This window comes from Chiloscyllium punctatum, chromosome 20, assembly GCF_047496795.1.
Source record: "Chiloscyllium punctatum isolate Juve2018m chromosome 20, sChiPun1.3, whole genome shotgun sequence".
NCBI lineage: Eukaryota > Metazoa > Chordata > Chondrichthyes > Orectolobiformes > Hemiscylliidae > Chiloscyllium > Chiloscyllium punctatum.
Genome location: NC_092758.1, coordinates 49,432,573 through 49,455,503, shown reverse-complemented (window position 1 = coordinate 49,455,503; position 22,931 = coordinate 49,432,573). Strand labels below are relative to the sequence as shown.

Genomic DNA, 22,931 nt, shown 5'->3' with positions numbered 1-22,931 from the left:
TCCATTTTGACAACTTTTGAAAGGATAAACGTGTACTTATGAGGTTAGGGTGCCAGGTGGGCAGGGAGTAAGTTGCCAGGTAAGAAGGATGCCAAATGGGTATGGTAGTAGGTGGGTTGGGGTAGAGTGTCAGTTATGGGGGTGATGGGTTTAGAGTTGGGTGGGAGATACTGGATCTGGAGGCATAGGGTAGAGGTGCAGGTCCTGAGGAGGGAGGCCCAGCTAATGGTGTCAGGCCAGGGTGAGTGTTGGATCCAATGGTGGGAAGAAAGTGTTAGCCACTAAGGGGAGCAAGGTTGTCAGTTTAGGTCTGGGATGGTGTAAGGAGTTTGTGAGAGATGCAGTTGGAATGTGTGGTCAGTTAAGAGTTAGTTGAATATTTAATCATGTTAGACTATATTTTAGTCTAACTGTTCCTGAGTGAGTATTTACTTAACTGCAGTGGAACCCTCCAAATTCACTGATTTTAAATGGCTATTTTGGAGGGTGCTGGGTGTAGGGGAATTGTCCAGTTGAATCCTCAATTTCCCTCGGCAATCCCTTCATAGTATGCTACATTTTGTTTCTGATGCATAACTTCCACTTTTACTTCAGAGACAATTACCTGGCCATTGAAAAATTGGGGCCACTATTTCCAAAATTCCCTCCGTATTCCATGCACATTGGTTTTCTTTCATATTGCCTTTTGGTTCCCACACCTTTAAGTTAGTTTAAGCCGTTCCCAATCATACAGCAAATTGCCCCAGAAGGAAATGGTGACATGGTGGCTCAGTGGTTAGCACTGCTGCCTCTCAGTGCCAGGGGCACAGGTTTAATTTCACCCTCAAGTGACTGCTTAGAGTTTGCACAGACATTCTCCCTGTGTCTCCGTGGGTTTCCTCTGGGTGGTCCGGTTTCCTCTCTTAGTCCAAAGATGTGCAGTTTAGGTGGATTGGCCATGCTAAATTGCCAATGCTAATGTGTTCAGGGATGGTGCAGGCTAGGTTGATTAGCCATTGGAAATGCAGGGTTACAGAGCAGGATGGGATCCTTTTTGGAGCGTCTTTGTGAACTTGATGGGCCGAATGGCTTTCTACACTGTAGGGATTCTATAAACTCTTCTATGACTACAGTTATATGAACTGTATCTAAGACCACAAGCTGCTGTAACCAATAATACCTCTTATGGTTACATAGAGTAGAGAAAACATTCTGGAAATCCCTCAAAGCACAGATGTACACTTCAGCTGAGAGCTTTACTGGCATTCTGTAACTATATTAACCTTTGTTCATTATAATGAACGTTTTTTGAAAAAGAAACTCATCAACTACTCTCTACACTTCTGTGGACATCACTTTAATGTAGAAAAAGTGATTGCATTATAGAGTCATAGAGATGTATAGCACGGAAACAGACCCTTCAATTAAACTCATCCATACCAACCAGATATCCTAAATTAATCTTGTCCCATTTGGCCCGTATCCTTCTAAACCCTTCCTGTTCATATACTTATCCAGATGCCTTTTGTATGTTGTAATTGTACCAGCCTTCACCACTTCCTCTGACAGCGCATGCACCATTCTTTGTGTGAAAAATTTGTCATAGAAATCCCTTCTCACCCTAAACCTATGTCCTCTAATTTTGGACCTTCCTACCCCAATGCAGATACCTTGTTTATTTAGCTTGTCCATGCCCCTTATGATTTTATAAACCTCTGTAAGGTCAGCCCTCAGCCTCTGACGCTCCAGGGAAAACAGCCCCAGCCTATTCTGCCTGTCCCTAAAGCTCAAGCCCTTCAACCCTGGCAACATGCTTGTAAATCTTTTCTGAACCCTTTTCAGTTTCACAACATCCTTCCAATAGTAGGGAGACCAGAATTGCACATACTATTCCAAAAGTGGCCTAACCAATGTCCTGTACAGCTGCAACATGACCTTCCAACTCTGATACTCAATGCTCTGACAAACAAAGGAAAGCATACCAGATGCCGCCTTCACTGTTCTATCTATCTGCGACTATAAACCTGCACTCTAAGGTCTCTTTGTTCTGCAACACTCCCCAGGACTTTACCGTTAACTGTATAAGTCCTGCTCTGACTTGCTTTCCCAAAATGCAGCACTTTATATTTATCTAAATTAAACCGTCTGATCAAGATCCTGTGGTAATCTGAGGTAACCTTCTTCACTGTCCACTACACCTCCAAATTTCAATGTCATCTGCAAATTTACTAACTATGTCTTAATATATTACTTAACTTTCTTTCATAAAAAATTACATTTTTTAAAACCGAGCTGTTAGGAAAGTTGTCTAAATTTGAAGAAAGGGAAACAAAGCTACAATACTCACCAGCCAATCAACTCTCAGTTTCCTGTGATGTTCCAGTTTGATTTTATTTTCACCTGTTTAAAACCAGAGCATAGTCTTCTCTCCTCAGGCAAATGACTCATTGTAATTTAGCAATTGAAGGAATCAGAGTTAATTTATGCTGTAGCATTCATGTTGAGGTTTTCAGCCAGATCCTAATTCTGACTATGCTTTTCAATATATGTCTGTTTGCATAACAAAATGGAATTGGATTCCGCTCTATATCGTAGGATTCTGATTTTCAAGATTAATTAGGCTTCCATCTGTTTCAGGCAGGTGTTTATTTCCTGGTCTGCTCCAAAACGACAGCAGGCTACAGATAAGTGGGAATGGTTTGAGAGGTACTTCAGTGATCTTTATCTTTCTCAAGCCTCATTCTTGTTAATAATAATATGATAGATCAAAACCATCTGATACATAGATTTCTGAAAGTTTTTTCACAATATTTGAAAAGTGTTGAGTATTTTTTGCATTTGTCAAGATATAAATTTACAGCTTGATATCACTACACTGGAACTTCATATTACAGTCGCCACCACTTTCACAATCCACACTTATTACAGTCACCTATATTAAGCAAATGGTGTGAACAATTTGTCACTACCGTAACAGCCAATTATCAAGGCATTGCTTGAAATGTATTGAACTTCTTATCTAGTACTTAGTGATTTAAAATATCTGCTATTTTCAGGAAATGTCAAGTAATCAAGCTGCTCCAATAAGCTGTTTTCACACTGTTTACAGCTAACAAGAAACCCAGATAGTGAAGATATTGTGAATCTTCAATCAGCTGAAATTACTGTTAACAAGAATGCCCCCACTGTAGTGTTGTATTACCAGGAATATTTATGCATTTCTCAAATGTCCAATTTGACAAACTCACAATTTGAACTCATGCTCTCTGAATTGTTAGTTCAGTCCCATAAGCACCTGGTTACTGTATTCCTGTACAAGACTCCCTTGTTCTATTTCTGGTTAGTGCCCTGGGATCAGTTATATCCACCTTATCAACTAGACATGGTCTCTGTTTAACATTTCAACTGTAAGACTCCAACTCCAACAGCACAGCACTGAAATAGAAGCTAAGATTGTATATTCAATTCTCTAGAGAGGGATGAAACCAGAATCGATTGAAGAAAGTGTGTGTTACCACTTGTGCATGGAAGGGGACTAATATACTGGCAGGAAGATTTGGTCAAGCTGCTCAGGATGATTTAAAGTAATGAGGTGTGGGGGAGGGGGGGGGGGTTCCCTGGGAGATAGTGAGGAAAGAGATCAATCTGAGACTGGTACAGTTGAAAACAGAAGTGAGTCAAACAGGGCACGCAGGGACAAAGCAGAGAACAAGGTAGGACTGATAAATTAAACTGCATTTATTTCATGCGAGGGGCCTAACAGGGAAGGCAGATGAACTCAGAACATGGCTAGGAACATGGGACTGGGGTATCTTAGTAATTATGGAAACATGGCTCAGGGATGGGCAGGACAGGCAGGATACAAATGCTACAGGAAGGATAGAAAGGGAGGCATGAGAGGAGAGGGAGTGGCATGTTTGATAAGGGATAGCATTACAGCTGTACTGAGGGAGGATAATCCTGGAAATAAATCCAGGGAAGTTATTTGGGTGGAACTGAGAAATAAGAAAGGGATGATCACCTTACTGGGATTATACTGTAGACCCCCTAATAGTCAGAGGGAAATTGAGAAAAAAACTTGTAAAGAGATCTCAGCTATCTGTAAGAATAATAGAATGGTTATGATAGGGGATTTTAACTTTCCAAATATAGACCAGGACTGCCATAGTGTTAAGGGTTTAGATGGAGAGGAATTTAAGTGTGTACAGAACACTTTCTGATTCAGTATGTGGATGTACCTACTAGAGAAGGTGCAAAACGTGAACTGCTCTTGGGAAATGAGCCAGGGCAGGTGACTGAGGTGTCAGTGGGGGAGCACTTTGGGGCCAGTGACCATAATTCTATTAGATTTAAAATAGTGATGGAAAAGGATAGAACAGATCTAAAAGTTGAATTTCTAAATTGGAGAAAGGCCAATTTTGACGGTATTAGGCAAGAACTTTCAAAAGCTGATTGGAGGCAGATGTTCGCGGGTAAAGGGATGACTACAAAATGGGATAACGAGAGTCCAGAGAAAATATATTCCTGTTAGGGTGAAAGGAAAGGTTGGTAGGTATAGGGAATGCTGGGTGACTAAAGATATTGAGGGTTTGGTTATGAAAAAGGAGGAAGCATATATCAGGTATCGACAGGATAGATCAAGTGAATCCTTAGAGTATAAAGACAGTAGGAGTATACATAAGGGGGGAATCAGGAGGGAAAAAGGGGGACATGAGATAGCTTTGGCAAGTACAGTTAAGGAGAAACCACTTAAGGGTTTTTACAAAGATATTAAGGACAAAAGGGTAACTAGGGAGAGAATAGGGCTCCTCAAAGATCAGCAAGACAGCCTTTGTGTGGAGTCACAGGAGATGGAGGAGTTACAAAACGAGTGTATTTGCATCAGTGTTTACTGTGGAAAAGGACATGGAAGATATAGAATGTAGAGAATTAGATGGTGACATATTACAAAGGATGAAGTGCTGGATATCTTGAAATGCATAAAGGTGGATAAATCCCCATGACCTCATCAAGTGTACCCTAGAACTCTGTGGGAAGCTAGAGAAGTGATTGCAGGGCCTCACTGAAATATGTGTATCATCAATAGTCACAGTTGAGGTGCCAGAAGACTGGAGGTTGGCTAAGAAGGGTGGTAAGGACAAGACAGGGAACTATAGACTAGTGATCCTGACGTTGGTGGTGGGCAAGCTGTTGGAGGGAATCCCAAGGGACAGGATGTACATGTATTTGGAAAGGCAAGGACTGATTAGGAATAGTCAACATGGCTTTGTGTGTGGGAAATCATGTCTCACAAACTTGATTGAATTTTGTGAAGAAGTAACAAAGAGGATTGTTGAGAGCAAAGCGGTAGGTGTGGCCAATAAGTAGTTCCGTAAGGCATTTGACAAGGTTCCCCATGGGAGACTGGTTAGCAAGGTTAGATCTCACGGAATACAGGGAGAACTAACCATTTGGATACAGGACTGGCTCAAAGGTAGAAGACAGAGGGTGGTGATGGAGGCCTGTGCCACAAGGATTGGTGCTGGGTCCACTACTTTTAGTCATTTATGCTCACATCCAAATCATTTATGAATGCGATATAGTTAGTAAGTTTGCAGATGACACAAAAATTGGAGGTGTCGTGGACAGCGAAGAAGGTTACCACAGATTACAACAGGATCTGGACCAGATGGACCAATGGGCTGAGAAGTGGCAGATGGAGTTTAATTCAGATAAATGCGAGGTGCTGCATTTTGGGAAAGCAAATCTTAGCAGGACGTTTCCACTTAATGGTAAGGTCCTAGAGTGTTGCTGAACAAAGAGACCTTGGAGTGCAGGTTCATAGCTCCTTGAAAGTGGAGTCGCAGATAGATAGGATAGTTTAAAAAAAGTGATTGGTATGCTTTCCTTTATTGGTCAGAGTTGGGAGGTCATGTTACGGCTGTACAGGACATTGGTTAGGCCACTGTTGGAATAAAGTGTGCAAATCTAGTCTCCTTCCTATCAGTTAGATATTGTGAAACATGAAAGGGTTCTGAAAAGATTTACAAGGATGTTTCCAGGTTTGGAGGATTTGAGCTATAGGGAGAGGTTGAATAGGCTTGGGCTGTTTACCGTGGAGCATTGGAGGCTGAGGGGTGTCCCTATAGAAGCTTACAAAATTGAGGGGCATGGATAGGATAAATAGACAATGTCTTTTTCCTGGGGTGGGGGATTTCAGACTAGAGGGAAATAGATTTAGGGTGAAGGGGGGAAAGATATAAAAGAGACCTGGGGGGGATTGTTTTCATGCAGAGGGTGGTACATGTATAGAATGAGCAGCCAGAGGAAGTGGAGGAGGCTAGTACAATTGCAAAATTTAAAAGGCATCTGGATGGGTATATGAATAGGAAGGGTTTGGAGGGATATGAGCCGGGTGCTGGCAGGTGGGACTAGATTGGGTTGGGATATCTGGTTGGCGTGGACGAGTTGGACTGAAGGGTCTGTTTCCGTGGTGTACATCTCTATGACTGCGTGACTCTAAGTGGGCAAGAAAGCAATAAGACAGGTGCATTGACGTACTAATCTTCTGCAAGATTTGGAATGTTTTGCTCACTGTTCTGCAGTCTTAAGGATGAGAGGTTGACGCTTAGTGACCTTCCTAATGAGTGATGTTTTAAACTGCGTTGGTGGCAGGTGTCTGTGCATCCTGCATTTGTTATCATCCATAGAACATTGACGTCTGAATGAGTGAAGTTTTGAATTCCTTTCTCTGATGTAGTGCAATGGTCATCTCCCTCTGGCCTGGATAGTAATAATCTACACAATAATGATGAAGACATGCAGAAGAGGTATAATAGTGTGCCATGAAAGACTAATGATTGATTATTCTCTTTGTGGCTTGGGCACAAACCTACTGAAGTGTTGCCCAAACGTTCACTTTTTAAAGGCTGTGTACATCAGTTTACACATGTATTAAGCCAATTACTTCAGCAATGAGAATTCAAATAAGCAAGCACATGAACACTAGCACAATTCCATTTACATCATACAGCAAGCACATTTTTTTGACAAGGCTAATGATGATGAAAATAACTCTAATAATATCTGAAGCCCAGTTTGTCCAATGCAACAGTTTTCAGGGCTGTCATTCATCAGTTCACTGTAAGCCACTGTGATTATCTCTTGTGAATTTTGTTTTGCACATATTAAATATTCTTGATTTAGTAGCAAAAGTTTAATTAAAACTTTAAATCAGCACATTCTTATTTCATGTGCAGTAAAAATATAATACTCAGAAGAACATAAAAAGTGTTATGTTCTGTGAGACACACCTAATTTATTTTCCATGCTGGTGCATGCCAAATATAATCACACTGACTTTGTGTTATGACGGAAGGTGATATATATCTCCCATCAGTCTCAGAACATTTATTTTTCATTAACAGTTAAATGCATACATGAAACATATTTGAAAGGGTTCAGTGCGTTCTTTTTCTGGACTTGTACTTTACATTGATGAATTGATGCAATCAAAGCATCACAAACCGATGGTGGAAACCTGCATGCCGCTGATTTGGCATGTTGTAATAGCCAGACAGAGCAATATAAAATCGCCCAGTATCACATGAGTAGGTACATTTTTGCTGAACTTTTTTAAAAGCCAACAACAGCGCAGTATGTTTGTTTTGCTTGATCATTTCTTACATAAGTTTTTACTTCCATTGCTTGTCTTGTTTACTTTTAGCTCATCATACACGTAACACTCACTCCTGCTTCCTCAAGCCATTTCCACTAATCATCTGACCACAAAAATTGTCTTTCTAGCCTTCATGTTGGCTGACTTTTCAAATGGTTCCCCCTCTTTTGAAACAATCCCTGTTCCCTTTAAAACTGATCTCATGATCCCTCTCCCAAAATGAACCACTCTTGACTTTTTCTGTCCTTGAAAAGTAACATGCCAACTGGAAATTTCCTTTCCTCATCAATGTCCTTAAATATGTTGCTTTACAAATCTCTGTTACAGCTCTTCAATCCGCCATGCTTGAAATCCCTCCATCAGATTTTCACTCCTCTAAAAAGATTTATGAACACCATTCTTTGTAGTTGTAATGTCATGAATTATTTCTCCTTGTCCATATTCACCTCAATGCAACATTGAAACAATTACCATTATATTGAAAAGCCTTTCCTCTATTGTCTACTTTAATTGGAACATGCTTTCTCAGTTTCAGGTTGAGCTATCTAATTGAAATGACCTGGAGGTGCTGGTGTTGGCCTGCGATGGACAAAGTTAAAAGATCACACAACAACAGATTATTGTCCAATAGGTTTATTTGGAAGTACAAGCTTTTTAAGCACTGCTGCTTCATCAGGTAGCTAGTGGGGCAGGATCATAGGACACAGAATTTATAGTAAAAGATCAAAGTGTCACACAACTGATATGATGTATTGAACAAACCTAGATTGCTGTTAAGTCTTTAATGACCTAGAATAGGGTTGCAGATTTCAATTGATTAATATGTAAATCCCAGAACTTCTTTCAAGTCATAGTCCTGAGGAAACTTAATGTTTTATTAAAAAAGAATGACATCTCAGCTCAAACAATGCATTGAAGGTGTGAGAACAGAGTCTGCCTGTATCCAAACCTTGAGTCAGACTGGTTCTATTTCCAAAGTAGGAATTTATAAAATGTCACATTGACTGACTGCGCACAGATTGTGTGCCTTTTAAAGTAAATAGAATGTATCTGCAAATGCAAATTCTCCCCATTGACTTATGTGTATTTGTGTGAGGGAGAGAGTGTTTGTGTGTATGTGTATGCTTGATAGTGTGTTTACACGAGTATGAGATATCTCATTCGCTGCAGGAAAGGATGCCCCGAGGCATGGTATATCTGTAAGACTAAGCTGTGACAGCGGATGAATGGACACCATACAACAATCACCAGACAGGGACGTTCCTTCCCAGTGAAGGAACACTTCAGTGATCGAGGACATTCGGTCTTCAAGTGACCGTCCTCCAAGGTGGACTTCAGGATAATCAGCAACGCAATGTCACTGTGCAGAGACTGATAGCCAAGTTCGGTACCCCTGAGGACGGCCACAACTGGGATCTTTGGTTCATGTCACACTGCAGGTGATCCCACTACAGTATACACTCACATACAATCACACACAAGCACACATACACACACCTAATCTTACATGTGATCGCACTCGCACAGATCCTCTCTCATGCACACGCTATCTCTCAGACACACATGCACACACTCGCATGCACATCCTCTCACAGGCATATACTCTGTTACACCCATGCACACATGCTATCAAGCATGCACATGCGTACACACTCCTATTCTCTCCCTCTCTCCCACACACTCACACTCCCTCACACACACGCACACATATAAGTCTATGGGAAGAATTTACATTTGCAGATACATTCTATTTTGTTCAAAAAGTACACAATCTGTAGTCTCAGTCCATGTGATATTTTCTAAATTCCTACTTTGGAAATAGAATCAGTCTGACTCAAGGTTGGGATACAGGCAGACTCTAACCTCACACCTTTAATGCATTGTCTAAGAGGAGATGCTACTTTATTTTTATACAATTAAGTTATCTCTGGTCTGTGACTTGAAAGAAATTCTGGGATTTACATATTAATCAAAACCTATTCTAAGTGATTAAAGACTTGACAGCAATCTAGGTTTGTTCAATACATCGCATCAGTTGTATGACACTTTGATCTCTACTATAAATTCTATGTCCTATGATCCTGCCCCAATAGCTAGCTGACAAAAGCATTCTAAAAGTTTGTACTCCCAAATAAACCTGTTGGACTATAACCTGGTGTAGTGTGATTTTTAACTTTATCTAATTGAAGCCAGTTTAACGTCTAGGTCAGAAGGTCCAGGTTCAAATCCCACTTGGCCAAGAGGTGTGATGTAATGCATCCAAAAAGATTTAATAAAGTAACTATCTACAAATTACTTCTCTTGCCATTCCTGTGCTTTCACCATGGAAATCTCCTATAGAGCAGTCAATATACTCTTGCTCGTTTCATGCTTATTTTTGACAATATCATCCATAGACTTAGCAAGAATTGTTTCTCATCATTGAATCTATCAGTGATCTCTCTGGATGTTCTGCTATTGCTATGCTGTCAGACTACTTGTCTGACATGCATTATTGAATCAGCCATTATTTGATCCAACTAAAGTGACTATTCTGGACTTCTTGCACAACTCCATTTATTTGCCAATGACGTCAAGCCCCTGCTAGTTTATTGAATGCATTAGAAATGGACTGCATCTTCAAAACGTCAGCATGAATTTGCCATGAAATTGAGATTCCTAGTCTGTCCTCTCCAGCACAAAGACCCAATATTTCTACCTCCATAATGACTTCTATTTCCAGCTTAGCCCAAATGCTGCTGAGGTTCTCCGCCATTCTGATGATTCAGTTGCTAAGTTAGTTATGGCTTTCACCATACAGGAAACAAAATAGCATATTTTAATACATAAAGATGCTGTTGAAACCTTATGAATAAATATATTTATCATAGTTCAAATTATAACACATAATTGCAAATATTAGTTAAAATTATATAAATTGCATCTTTAAGTTCCTTCACTGGTTAATTTTGATATGGATTTACATTTTAAAGTATTGCTGGTCACTCACTAAAGATTGCCTTGGATGTCTAGTGCTGAAGAGAATTGCTTTCACCCTTACAGTTCTGTTGGGTATCTTAATGAACTGGCAAAAATTGATCAGCTCTTTTATTACTTGTGCATTCTGGTACACTGGAAATTTCAAGTTAATTATTAACCAAATGATTCTTGAAAATAAATAAAGGCTTCAGTTGTAATAGAAATTTGCTTTTTGATACAGTGGAATTTGCTGGCAATAAAGTGTTATCCCAGCTGTACTGAGAGATAAGAATTCAATTAAACCTCATTACCTTGAAATTAGACTGGAAAAATATGGTATAATCATATGAAATGCTTTTGCTATTTTAATAGGACTGCACATTCATTAAAAATCAGTCTTCATATAACAACTTTCAAAGAGTACAATTATAAAGGATTTCTGTAACAATAAATGAATCTGACTTGTTTTTTCTGTTTATCCTGAACTAACTCAAATGCATTAATATTTTGTGTAGTACAAACTCATTCATTAATTGTGTAATATACATGAATCAAATTGATCAGTCTGATTTATGTGTTGTGTGACTTTGCTTCTGTAGCAGTGTTGAAATCACGATTACATTTTAATTATTAAAATTGGTGCCTAATGAAAATGACTACTCTGTCTAGACCCCTACCATTTTTATGTAACTACTTTTATAGATCATGATATCAATGAAAAATCTCAGATAATCTCTTTTTCAAAACTGAATTTAATTGCAGACTTATCCTAAATGGCCATAATTCGAGAACGGGGAAAAACATTTATGTTGAAATTGGTATTGATAAAAATGAATCTGTTAATTTGCTTAAAAATAAAGAAAAAATCTGGTCAATTGATGATTATATTTAAGGAAGAAAACATGTCCTTATCCATTATAGCTTTTATATCATTGCCACTCTCTCACAAATGTGAATGACTTTTAACTTTTCTCTGAAGTGGCTTTTAAAGTAACGTTCACTAGCTTCTCAGGACAAAGATGGATGAGCAATAAATATTGCCAGCAGCATCCAAAACTTAAGAATTATTTATTTTGGATGAAAAACAGAAAAGTACATATTTTAAAACTATGCATTTTTCTTCAGATGCAGAATACACCGAAACGCAGCTTGAAACTATCCCTGTGGCTTCTTCAGAATCCTTGCCTCATTTTCTGGTTGAACCAGAGGATGTGTACATTGTAAAAAACAAACCTGTCACCTTGATATGCAACGCAACACCAGCCACACAGATTTACTTTAAATGCAATGGTGAATGGGTGCATCAGATGAATCATGTAACAGAAGAGACCATAGATAAAATTACAGGTAGGTCTGTACTTATTTCAACAATTGTGAAAGTGCAAGTCAAGTTAGATGTGTGAGGATGGCTGAATTAACTATTGTTTTGTCTGGAAATCAACGACCATTGCTTTCCTATTGCTTTCTTGCAGAAACTAGGTGCTTGGATGTGTATTTAGCTGGGTGGGTAACATGGTTACTGCTACAATGATGTGAACAATGTATTGCTGCATTCCAGATTGATATGCCTTTAGAAATCAGTGGGATATGTGGCTTGATTGCTCAGATTGGGACATGGCTGTTTTTTAATCTTGACTGATTAGGTGAACATGCTTCCTTTCCAACTTACTGCGGTCCTCAGTAAACTTTGCTGAGGGCTGACGCAAGTGGACCAAGCTTTTGAAAGGGAATTTTAAGCTTCCTTGCATCCAGAGGCTCGCATTCATACTCAAGAATGAAATGTTTGGCCTTCCCATACTCATGATCAAATATTGTCTGTATGCCACCTCAAAAGGCTAATGTGAGCAGTCACATGCTGTATGTGTCAATCACAGAAAGGCTTTGGGATGCCCATCAAAACCCATTATAAATATATGAATTAGGGCTGGACTACGTCATCTGGACCCTTGGGCTATCTCTTGTCATTTGATAAAATCGCAGCTGAACTGATGGTGGCTTCACCTCCAATTTCCGGTCTAACCCTGATAACTGTAACTTTTGACTCCTTTGTTAATCAAAAACTTATCTATCTCTGCCTTAGAAAAGATTCAATAGCCTTGCTTCCACCATTCTCTGTTCTGCTACCTCACAACTCCCTGCAGCAATTGTTACTGTAGGTTCCCTTCTATAACCTCCTTTATAATAGATTCCATATCTTTCCTGATGGTAGATATTAGTAACTGCTTTGTAGTTTTCAATATTATCTCTCTTCATTCTTGAATAGTTGAGCTACATTCACTATTTTCTAATCTTATGATATTTTTCAGAATCAAAGAAATTTGGAAAGTAAAAATCAATCTTATCCTGTCTCAGCAGTTATTACTTTTAAGAGTCTAGAATGAAAATGGTCAGGACCTAGGGATTTTTAGTTATCAGTAATCTTTCCCTGGTGTTTGTAATTGTTTTAAGTTCTTGCTTTCCACTTCCCTACTTCCAAATATTAATTTATAATTTTTCCAGGATGCTATTTGCATTCTCCACAAGGAAGACAGATGCAAAATGTCTCTTTGATTCATCCACCATTTCCTAATTTTCCATTGTTACCTCTTTAGACCCTCTGTCTAGAGGAAATTGAGGGTTTGGTTAAGAAAAAGAAGGAAGCATATGTCAGGTATAGACGGATAGATTGGGTGAATCCTTAGAGTATAAAGAAAGTAGGAGTATACTTAAGAGGGAAATCAGGAGGGCAAAACAGAGACATGAGATATCTTTGGCAAATAGAATTAAGGAGAATCCAAAGGGTTTTTACAAATATATTAGGGACAAAAGGGTAACTCGGGAGAGAATAGGGCCCCTCAAAGATCAGCAAGGTGGCTTTTGTGTGGAGCCTCAGAAAATGGGGGAGATACTAAATGAATATTTTCCATCAGTATTTACTGTAGAAAAGGATATGGAAGATACATACTGTAGGGAAATAGATGGTGACATCTTGCAAAATGTCCAGATTACAGAAGAGGAAGTGTCGAATGCCTTGAAATGGTTAAAGGTGGATAAATGCCCAGGTCCTGATCAGGTGTACCCAAGAACTCTATGGGAAACTAGAGAAGTGATTGCTGGGCCTCTTGCTGAGATATTTGTATCATCGATAGTCACAGGTGAGGTGCCGGAAGACTGGAGGTTGGCAAACGTGGTGCCACTGTTGAAGGGTGATAAAGACAAGTCGGGGAACTATAGACCGGTGAGCCTGACCTCGGTGGTAGGCAAGTTGTTGGAGGGAATCCTGAGGGACAGAATGTACATGTATTTGGAAAGGCAAGGACTGATTCGGGATAGTCAACATGGCTTTGTGCTTGGGAAAGCATGTCTCACAAACTTGATTGAGTTTTTGAAGAAGTAACAAAGAAGATTGATGAGGGCAGAGTGGTAGATGTGATCTATATGGACTTCAGTAAGGCATTCAACAAGGTTCCCCATGGGAGACTGATTAGAAAGGTTAGATCTCATGGAATACAGGGAGAACTAGCCATTTGGATACAGAACTGGCTCAAAGGTAGAAGACAGAGGGTGGTAGTGGAGGGTTGTTTTTCAGACTGGAGGCCTGTGACCAGTGGAGTGCCACAAGGATTGGTGCTGGGCCCTCTACTTTTTGTCATTTACATAAATGATTTGGATGCGAGCATAAGAGGTACAGTTAGTAAGTTTGCAAATGACACCAAAATTGGAGGTGTGGTGGACAGCGAAGTGGGTTACCTCAGATTACAACAGGATCTGGACCAGATGGGCCAATGGGCTGAGAAGTGGCAGGTGGAGTTTAATTCCGATAAATGTGAGGTGCAGCATTTTGGGAAAACCAATCTTAGCAGGACTTATACACTTAATGGTAAGGTCCTAGGGAGTGTTGCTGAACAAAGAGACCTTGGAGTGCAGGTTCATAGCTCCTTGAAAACAGAGTCGCAGGTAGATAGGATTTTGAAGAAGGCGTTTGGTATGCTTTCCTTTATTGGTCAGAGTATTGAGTACAGGAGATGGAAGGTCATGTTGCAGCTGCACAGGACATTGGTTAGGCCACTGTTGAAATATTGCGTGCAATTCTGGTCTCCTTCCTATCGGAAAGATGTTGTGAAACTTGAAAGGGTTCAGAAAAGATTTACAAGGATGTTGCCAGGGTTGGAGGATCTGAGCTACAGGGAAAGGCTGAACAGGCTGGGGTTGTTTTTCTTGGAGCGTCAGAGGCTGAGGGATGACCTTGTAGACGTTTACAACATTGAGGGGCATGGATAGGATAAATAGACAAAGTCTTTTCCCTGATGTCGGGGAGTCCAGAACTAGAGGGCATAGGTTTAGGGTGAGAGAGGAAAGATATAAAAGACACCTAAGGGGCAACTTTTTCACGCAGAGGGTGGTACGTGTATGGAATGAGCTGCCAGAGGAAGTGGTGGAGGCTGATACAATTGCAACATTTAAAAGTCATTTGGATGGGTATATGAATAGGAAGAGTTTGGAGGGATATGGGCTGGGTGCTGGCAGGTGGGACTAGATTGGGTTGGGATATCTGGTCGGCATGGATGGGTTGGACCGAAGGGTCTGTTTCTATGCTGTACTCTCTATGACTCTATGACGAACCTCAAATTGCTTCTTTCAAAAATGTGTAGAAATCTTTACTATCTGCATTTTTATTTCTAGTTGGCTTTCTCCCACTTCCTAATTTCACCTTCCTCGGGTCATTCCTTTTCTTATATATTCTCTCCAATCTTCTAATCAGCCTCGACTTTTCATAGAATTGTGTATTTTGTCTCTCAAGCTTCTTCACTTTGTACTCCTCAAAAAATACAAAAACCTGCATCCTTCCTCTCTTTTTTTTAGATTAGATTACTTAGTGTGGAAACAGGCCCTTCGGCCCAACAAGTCCACTCCGACCTGCTGAAGCGCAACCCACCCAGCCCCATACCCCTACACCTAACACTACGGGCAATTTAGCGTAGTCAATTCACCTAACCTGCACATTTTTGGACTGTGGAAGGAAACCGGAGCACCCGGAGGAAACCCATGCAGACACGGGGAGAATGTGCAAACACAATCAGTCACCTGAGGCAGGAATTGAACCCGAGTCTCTCGTGCTGTGAAGCAACAGTGCTAACCACTGTGCCACCGTGCCACCCACTTTTTCACTATGTATCTTTGCTGAGTAACAAAACACCTCCTTAAATGTCTACCACTGCATCTCTACTGATAAGACCATTAGACATAAGAGCAGAAATTAGGCCATTCAGCCCATCAAGTCTGCTCCACCATTCAATTGTTGCATTCCGTACATAGCCTTTGATCCTCAAGAACCTATCTCTCTCCATCTTAAATATACTCAATGACCTGGTGTCCACAGCCTTCCGTGGCAATGAATTCCATAGATTCGGCACTCTCTGACTGAAGAAGTTTCTCCTTATTTCCATTCTAAAAGGTCTTCCCTTTAATATAAGGCACCTCCTCTGGTCATAGTCTCTCCTACATTCCCTCTCTCCCAATAAAGTAACCCCACCCCCTCTGCCTACCTGCCTATCTTTTTGACAGGACGTATATCCTTGAATATTCAGTTCCCAATCCTGATCCCCATGCAGCCGCGTTGCCTACCACCTCATACCTACCAATTTCAATCTGCGCCACAAGCTTATTCCTTATACTGTGTGCATTCAAATATAACACTTTCAGTCCTATATTAAATGCCTCTCTTCTCATTGTCATTTTGTTTGTCCAATGTGCTTGAAGTTTGATTGCTAATTTTTTCCATACACAGTCTGTATCTGTGCTGGCAATTTTAATAACCTTTCCTGAGTTCTGTACTGTTACCTCCTCCTTTAATTTGGGTTTTCTAACTCCTCCTGTCACTGACAATGCGACAACAATAGGACAAGTCAAACAGAGGACAGCCAGAGAATTTCTAGAAGCTTGGCCCTCACCCACGGACATCATCAATAAACACAGGTCGAAACCCAACATACTGACTGCTGCAACGAACAACCAAAAGTAGCGAGATCAAAACCAAATTTATTCCAACAGACACAGTCCAGCAGCACTTTATAGGAGGCTTCACAGCACTGAGGATGTCACCTGGAAAGGGGATGAAACATCTGCAAATCAAATTCCCATCTCAGTGAACATACCCACAAAAACTGCAACTGGTACCCGAACCACAGAGCTTTGCACAAACCTTGAATACTGTTTGTCTTTTTGCAATTATCATTTACATCATTATTACTTGCACATATTCCTGAGGGATTTAAACTTGTTAGAGTGAGGGTTTGGGAGAGAGGGAATGTAGACTTAAAAAACAAAAGTATATATCAGCATTTTGAAAATGATACCAAGAGTGGGACAGAAAGGATAGAATACAAGCATAGAAAAATAGCAGTAAATAGATTCAAGCAAAGAAAGAAAAGATTAAAAAGACATAATTAATGGCTGTTTACTTGAATGTTTGTTGTATTCAGAACTCAGTAAATGAATTAATAGCATAAATAGAGGTGAATGGGTATGAACTTGAAACCATGCCTCCATAATGGCTATAAGGAGATCATACTTGAGAGCTATATATTCAGAACTATGTGATTTTCAAAAGGCAGGCAGAAAATAAAGTACGGTGGTGTAGCTTTGTTAGTACAGGATGGTAGAAGTATGAGAGCAAGATAGAATTTTAGATTAGATGATATAGAATCCAAATGATTTGGGGTAAGCGATAACAAGAAGAGGAAGACTTGGACAACACTGTGGCTCTGTGGTTAGTATTGCTGCCTTACAGAGCCAGGGGACCCAAGTTCAATTTCAGTTTTGGGCAACTGTCTGTGTGGCGTTAGAATGTTTCCTGTGTCAGCATAAGGTTCCTCTGGGTGCTGTGGTTTCTTTTTGCAATCCAAAGATGTGTAGGTTAAGTGGATTGGCCTTGCTAAAATTGTCCGTAGTATTTGTGGATGGGTCAGCTAGGTGGATTAGCTATGGTAGATATGGGGTGATAGGACATGGTGTGGGGGCTGGGTCTTGGTGGGATGCTCTTTGGAGTGTCAGCGTGGACTCTGGCCAAATGGCCTCTTTCTGCACTGTAGGGATTCTGAGAATCTGTTACAACTAGTCTATAGGCCATTTAACAGTAGCTATGCAGTGGGACAGAGAATAAATGGAGATAAATGAGATTTATTGTGTAACGTGTGGTTTGTCAACATGAATTGGCTATAACGTGATTGACGAATAGTAGACACTGTATCGCACAAACTTTCTATTGCACAAGTATAATGATTTTCTATAGCCATCCTCTACAGTGTTATTTTTCTATAGTACACAGGAATGCAACGATTGCATTTCACCAGAAATACCTGTGCAGGGAATTTAAACAAGGCAGTATATCAATCCTCTGAATTTAATTTTTATGTCAAATGGGAAAGTCAGATTGGCAGAGAATTCATAATGTTTTTAGGACAGATTCGTAAAATAATATGTTTATAGATCCAACGAGTACTGTGACTATTTTGAATGTGGTGATGTGCAGTGAGACAAGCTTAATAAATGATCTGAGTAAAAGATCTCTTATTGACCATGACATTGTAGATTTTAGGATTCAGTTTGAGAGGGGCAAATTTGGGTCAGAAATAACTGTGCTAAACTTAAATAGGGGTAATTACAAATGAATGAAGGCAGAGCTAGCTGAAGTGGACTGGGAAAGGAGTTTAGCAGAAAATGAAGAATTGTTGCAGATATTTAAGAAAACAGTTCATGACTCACATAAAAGATGTACCTCAGTGAGAAAGAAGGATTGTAAGAAAGGGATAAAACAACCTAGGAAGTTAGGGATAGCATCAAAATGTACAGAAGGGCAAAGGTTTGTCATAAACAAAGAGGATTGGGAAAGTCCTAAAAACTAACAAAAGTTTACCAATAAAACTGGGGAGATAATCAACTTTGAAGGTAAACCTGAAATAAACTTACAAGATGGACAGCAAGAGCTTTAAAGACATAAAAAAGAAATGACTCCTAAAAATCAACATTGTCCCTGAGAGAATGAGGCTGGAGAAATAATAGCATGGAACCAGGAAGTGACAGAAGAATTTAATTAATACTTTGTATCAGTTTTCATGGTAGAAGACACTAATAGCATTCCAAAATTACTGAATAATCAATTGACAACAAAAAGGAGTGGAAATAAAGATAATAATTTACACTAATGAAAGAAAAGAACTAGGTAAACTATTGGACTAAAGGCCCCTGTACCTGATGGGATGCATCCAAGAATATTAAAAGTAGTAGCTCCAGAGATACTGATTGTACTGTAGTAATATTCCACGAATCCTTAGATTTTGAAAAAATGCTGCTGGATTGAAAAAACTGCTAACGTTAACACCTTTATTCAAAATAAAAAGTAACATCAGCCAGTTAGTTTAACATCCATTATTGGAAACTGTTGGAGTCTAAATTAAAATACATAATAGAGCATTTGATCAAGCAGATTCACCATGGCTTCAATCTGGGAAAATCATGCAGACAGATATATTAAAATTATTTGAGGTTGTAGCATCCAGAATACATAAAGGGGAAGCACTAGATGTCAATGTATTTGGATTTCTAAAAGGTATTTCGTAAGGTATTGCACATAAGGTAAGAGTCCATGGTTTTGGAAATACAATTGTAACAGTGTGGGTCCAGTTCCCACACAAGTCATTGTCACCAGAAAGGTCCTGCATTCTCAACCCTTTCCTGGGCCTGAGGCTTGGTGAGTCTCAGGTTAAACCACCACCAGACATCTCTCTCCAAGTAGAGAGCAGCCCTAGGGACCTCTGTGACAATGGCAACTCTACCTTTCCTTTACGTTATGCAACAGATTTAAAAACAAAGTAAGCCTTATGTGGATTTACCATTGCTTTTTGTATGAATATCTGCAATATATTTTGGTGTAACAAATATAGTTTGACATTTTTACATAAAGGTTCTGTGAAGAAAGGGGATTTTTATGTGAAAAGGAATCATGCAAATCTTGAGGCTTTGCTTTTAGAGAGTTAGAAAATACAGTTCTGTAATGTGGGCTTGCTAAAATTGAGCAATAACTTCTCTTTCAATTCCCAGAAGAAACATTCTTCCTTCTACTGAGTTGTCTATCTCTTTTTCTTGCACCTTGATAATCCTTATTCTTGACTTCAGGTTCTTTCTCTGTGACTTGCTGTAATTCATTGATCAATCACATCTGATAATGATTTGTCTATATTATGACTACCCATATTTCATTCATCAGGAAGGGCTTATACCTGAAACGTCGATTCTCCTGCTCCTCAGATGCTGTTTGACCCAGTGTGCTTTTCCAGCACCACACTCTCAACTCTGATCTTCAGCATCTGCAGTTCTCACGTTTTCATGCCCATAATTCTTCTCTTAATTACACAGCATGAGTTCATAAGCTGTCTATGTGAATATTTTAGTAAAATATTTTCTTATGCAGTGCACATTGGATTTATCAATTGGCTGATCGTTCCATGATTTATTTTGGATTCTCTACTCTGGATCTCACTAACTGCAATTTGTTTTGAGCTCTGTCCTACTATTGCAATTTTTTTTTTTCTCTTACTGTCATATACTTTGTGCTCCCATTTGTCACTTGAGGTGCCCTTTTTCCATAGCTTGCCCATTCAGTAATCCTTGTATCACTTGAACTAACCATCTAAAGATAACCAAGAAAAGGAGTAAAATGTTTACTTTTAAGATGCTATTTCATTAGCTTACTGATTGATATGTCTGCTTTTTCTTGGATCAGCCCTATGTTCATGATAAATATGCCCCTAGACTCTACATGACAATGAAATCAGATTAGAGTGGTGCTGGAAAAGCATAGTGGGTCAGGCAGACAGTAGGAAAACTGATGTTTCAGGCAAAAGCCCTTCATCAGGAATAGAGGCAGGGAGCCTCCAGGGTGGAGAGATAAATGGGGGTGGGTGGGGGGCTAGGGAGAAGGTAGCAAAGAGCTCAATAGGCAAATGGGGATGGGGATGGAGATGATAGATCAGAGGGGAGGGTGGAGTGGATAGGTGGAAAGGGAGATTGGCAGGTAGGACAGGTCATGAGGACAGTGCTGAGCTGGAAGGTTGGAACTGGAGTAAGGTGGGGGGAGGGGAAATGAGGAAACTGATGAAGTCCATATTGATGCCCTGGGGTTGAAGTGTTCCGAGGCGGAAGATGAGGCGTTCTTCATCCAGGCATTGAACCCAAGTTAGACTCAATGGTGATTTTCTCTATCGACTAGTAGTTATCACTCTTAGAGTAAAGAGATGACCATCGTACACACTACCAATATGCTGTCAGCAGTGGAACGTCCATATAAAATAAACTTCAAGTCTCCCCCTGCCCATCAACAGCCAATCATTTTTACTGTTTGATATACTTACCAGCTGCATTGCTGTTTCGTTAATATTAACCTGTATTTTAATATTTAAACAGCACTGGGCAATTGGTGATTGTAGAATGTTTAGAAGCACATAAACAGGGTCACTGTGTGAAACAGATTGGTAATACACCGGGGGCTTAAATTATTGGTGCACGTTGCACCCCTGTAAGAGCTTTTCTGTTATCCTCATTATCTGCCATGTTTTCAGTAAATCTTTTATAACAAGTTGCAGTTTCTCTATCAATATTTCATGCATTTGGAGTCAGTTTTCAACTATTCAGAGAAATTGACAATCCAGATTCCAGCACGAGAATGGATGATATGTCTGAGAGGAAAAAGAAAATGATAAGTTTAATAACTTTTTGGAAATAATACATAAAATGTCAAATATGTATTATCGAGGAATCGTGTCAAACTTGACATTGAAAAGTGGGACAGCAAAGGCAGAAAAAGCAGAGAGACCAGAGAAAGTATTTTATATTTTACTTTGTTAAAATGTTTTAAAGCCTTCATTTTTATAAAGTAATATCATACCAGAACCACTCTTGACCTGTTGAATATCATAGTTTGCTTCAATTTCCCTCATGAACCTGCATAAATTCAAAAACTAGAAGATGTGAATAACTAGAATAATTGAATTACTTTGCACGATATCAGGTAATGGAGAGAAAGACATAACAAATGTGAAGTGCTTGAAATTATTGCTAACTTACTGAAATATTTTATTGTCATAATAGTTAACTCTTATTCATTACATACTTGATATCATTACTAATCGGCAGGAAAAGAATAATTGCGTTTTGACAGAGAAATTCACTCGATTAGATTATCTGGATATTAAACGCATGAAATAGAATGTGATGCTGAGCTTCCATAGGTGGGCACCTTATGGTTTGCACAATGTTTTCTGTAGTTGTTAGGAGTCCAGAGTGTTTCATTAAAAATATAAATGAACATTATAGATGAACCCAGTGTGTACTTCACAGTAATATTAAACTAATTTGTTGTTGGTTTTCCATTATCTATCATGCTGGAAGAGCAAAAATTGATACATGATCAACCTATGTGATGGATTTTCTAGAATCATAGAATGGTTACAACACAGGAGACCATTTCTCTTGAGGATGTGCTGACTCTTTGCAATGGGAGAAAGTAATGACTGCAGATGCTTTAAATCAGCATCAGAGTGTGTGGTGCTGGAAAAGCACAGCCGGTCAGAAAGCAACCGAGGAGCAGGAGAGTCGAGGTTTCGAACATAAGCTCTTCATCAGGAATCTTCATCCTGTCCAGTCACCTTCAATGTGCTGTGTACATAAACAGACAAACAGAAACCTGAACATGATATAAGCTTCACTTCGTCGTGCCTTTTTTCAATACCAGATGACTCATCCAAAGAAGAGTGTGGAGAATAATATGGAGGAGCTTTATGCTGCACGTTATCAAATATATTTTATAAGTCAATTCAGATTGCATCAAAGGCATTACCCACATCAATCCTTTATATTGCTTCATAAACCACCTTTTAGCAAATCCATATTGGTTTCATTTAATTAATCTATATTTGTCCAAGTAATTATTAATTTGGACTGGAGTATTACTGCAAAAAAAAAACCTGTCAACCACTGATGTTAAACTACCTGGTTTGGAGTTGTCAGGCTCACTCTTTTTGACATGACACACATCGGAACAGGTGGAACTTGAATCCAGACCTTCTGGGTCAAAGGGAGGGATGGAATCACTGTGTCACAAAACCCCACATAAAATTTGGATACTAGACAGGAAAGGAGAATTTACACCCGTGAGTGGATCCTGCATACCACAATAAATATGTTTCCCTTTTCTCATCTGAGTGTCCATGTTTCTTTTTAATCAACCTGTTCAGACGTGTTATGTCACACCACTGGAGTAGGTGGGAGATGAATCCAAGCATCATGTCCAGGCGGATACTAC

General features: G+C 39.5%; 1 protein-coding gene across 4 annotated transcripts in view; it reads left to right on the top strand.

The window, feature by feature from the left end:
* unc5a (unc-5 netrin receptor A) overlaps positions 1–22,931 on the top strand; it is a 586,231-nt gene that overhangs the window by 305,286 nt on the left and 258,014 nt on the right. For 3 of the 4 annotated variants that reach the window (XM_072590882.1, XM_072590885.1, XM_072590884.1), the window contains exon 2: positions 11,720–11,941. In XM_072590882.1, the coding sequence (XP_072446983.1) occupies positions 11,720–11,941 (222 nt within the window). The remainder of the gene's footprint in view (positions 1–11,719; positions 11,942–22,931) is intronic. The other variant, XM_072590883.1, reaches the window with a different exon arrangement.